This window comes from Arachis stenosperma, chromosome 7 (genome assembly GCF_014773155.1).
Source record: "Arachis stenosperma cultivar V10309 chromosome 7, arast.V10309.gnm1.PFL2, whole genome shotgun sequence".
Classification (NCBI taxonomy): Eukaryota; Viridiplantae; Streptophyta; class Magnoliopsida; order Fabales; family Fabaceae; genus Arachis; species Arachis stenosperma.
In genome coordinates, this window is record NC_080383.1 from 9,526,751 (window position 1) to 9,529,175 (window position 2,425).

Here is a 2,425-nt window from a genome sequence, read left to right on the forward strand (position 1 = left end):
CGGCACAGATCATCCAGGATCTTTGCCTCCGGGTCCAGGAACTCGAAGGCAGATTGACCAATAGAGAAAAACACAACAACGAACACGGAAGCCAGGCAACTTCCAGATCAAGGTCTCGCCGCGGCAGATCTCCAAACCGACGACACGACTGGAGAGACGGTCGCAGCACCTCACGCGACCACGCGCGCGAGAAATCGCCAGAACGGCGGTACAACAAGAAGCACAACCGCAGTGCTTCCCAAGATCTAAGTCGTCAACACAACTCAGATGAAGATTGGAGGTACCGAAATACCAAGCGCACAAGAAACGACCACATGATAATGGGAGCTACACCCTTCACAGAAAGAATCCTAAGACCAAAACTCCCCAAAGGCTTCGACAAACCTACCGATATGAAGTACGATGGAACTAAGGATCCCAAGAACATCTAACGGCTTTTGAGGCCAGAATGAACCTAGAAGGAGCGGCCGACGCGGTCCGATGCAGAGCCTTCCCGGTAACCCTCGCCGGGCCAGCGATCAAATGGTTCAACGCCCTCCCGAACGGATCCATAGCCAGCTTCCACGATATTACACGAAAGTTCATGGCCCAGTTCACTACTAGGATCACCAAAGCCAAACACCCCATCAGCTTACTAGGGGTCACGCAAAAACAAGAAGAATCCACAAGAAAATACCTCGACCGCTTCAACGACGAATGCCTAACGGTCGACGGACTCACGGATTCCGTCGCAAGCCTTTGCCTGACCAATGGGCTAATGAACGAAGATTTTCGCAAACACCTCACCACCAGACCAGTATGGACCTTGCATGAGATCCAGAACGTCGCCAAAGACTACATCAACGATGAAGAAGTCAGCCAGGTCGTCGCTACCAACAAGCGGCAGCACGGCAACACCCAACACGGCAATTCGGCTTCTCGTCATAACCCAACACCCAAAGAGAATCAACGGAACCACCCCAGGCCAACCAGCCGACCACCGAGAATAGGCAAATTCTCTAATTACACGCCCTTAACAGCACCAATTACCAAGATATACCACCAAATAACAGATCGAGGCATCATTCCGAAAGCCCGACAACTCAAAGAAAGGACAGGAGGCAACAGAACACTCTACTGCGACTACCACCGTGGTTACGGTCACAAAACACAAGATTGCTTCGACCTTAAAGACGCTCTTGAACAAGCCATACGAGACGGCAAACTCCCAGAATTTGCCAAAATCATCAGAGAACCGAGACGCGCGGAGAGAGACAGGTCGCCGGAAAGAGAAGGGCGTAACCCGAGAACTCAAAAGCAACCCCCTAGGGAAAGCCCAGAGGAGGATCCGACCATCATAGTTAACGTCATCACAGGCAAGGACGTATCGAGCAAGTCAAAACTAACAATGAAGAAAGATCTCAAGGTAATGGCTGTCAGAAACCAAGCCCAAACCTCCGCGGCCGACAATACGATAACGTTCTTACCAGAGGACTGCCAACACGGCACCTCAGCCGAAGATGCCCCCTTCGTCATCTCAGCCAGAATTGGAACAGGCCTAGTACAAAGGATACTGGTAGACACCGGGGCAGATTCGAACATCCTCTTCCGAGGAGCCTTCGATAAACTCGGACTTCACAACGACAACCTCCAAACACACCGCCACGGCGTCACGGGACTCGGGGACAACTTTCTGAAACCAGATGGCTCAATCACCCTCCCCATCACCATAGGAACAAGAAACCAGAAAAAGACAATCCTATCTGAATTCGTAGTCCTAAAAGACTCCACAGCCTATAACGTGATTCTCGGAAGAAAAACAATCAACAACTTCTCTGCAGTCATCTTTACCAAATACCTCCTCATGAAGTTCAGAACCGACGATGGCTCAGTCGGTACCATCCACGGGGACCGAGAAGTCGCAGCCGAATGCGACAACACCAGCCTAGCCCTAAGGAAAAAATCCTGAGATGCGGCCGGAGTATTCCTAGCCGACCTAGATGCGCGACAAGACAGCCAACCCAGGCCAGAACCAGAAGGAGACATGGAAAAGCTACAAATAGGGCCAACCAAAGAGGAATACACCTTCGTTAATAGGAACCTCCCATACGATCTTAAAGAAGAACTCTCCCAACTCCTGAAACAGAACAGAGACTTGTTCGCATTTACACCAGTCGATATGCCGGGAATAAACCCCGACCTAATGTCCCACCGTCTAGCCGTAGACCCCAAAGCTAAACCAGTGGCACAAAGGAGACGAAAAATGTCACCAGACCGAGCCTCCGAGGTCAGAAAACAAGTCAAAGCCCTACTTGAAGCCAACTTCATCCGGGAACTCCCCTACACGACCTGGCTAGCCAACGTCGTACTAGTGAAAAAATCTAACGGGAAATGGCGAATGTGCGTCGACTACACGGACCTCAACAAAGCTTGCCCGAAGGACGCC

General features: G+C 51.1%; 1 protein-coding gene across 1 annotated transcript; it reads left to right on the forward strand.

Annotated features, from left to right (window-relative positions):
• The first annotated feature begins 448 nt into the window (after nt 1-448).
• On the forward strand, nt 449-1,948 carry LOC130939359 (uncharacterized). The gene has a single exon (XM_057867469.1). The coding sequence runs from the start codon at nt 449-451 to the stop codon at nt 1,946-1,948; it is 1,500 nt and encodes a 499-aa protein (XP_057723452.1).
• Nucleotides 1,949-2,425: the final 477 nt, after the last annotated feature.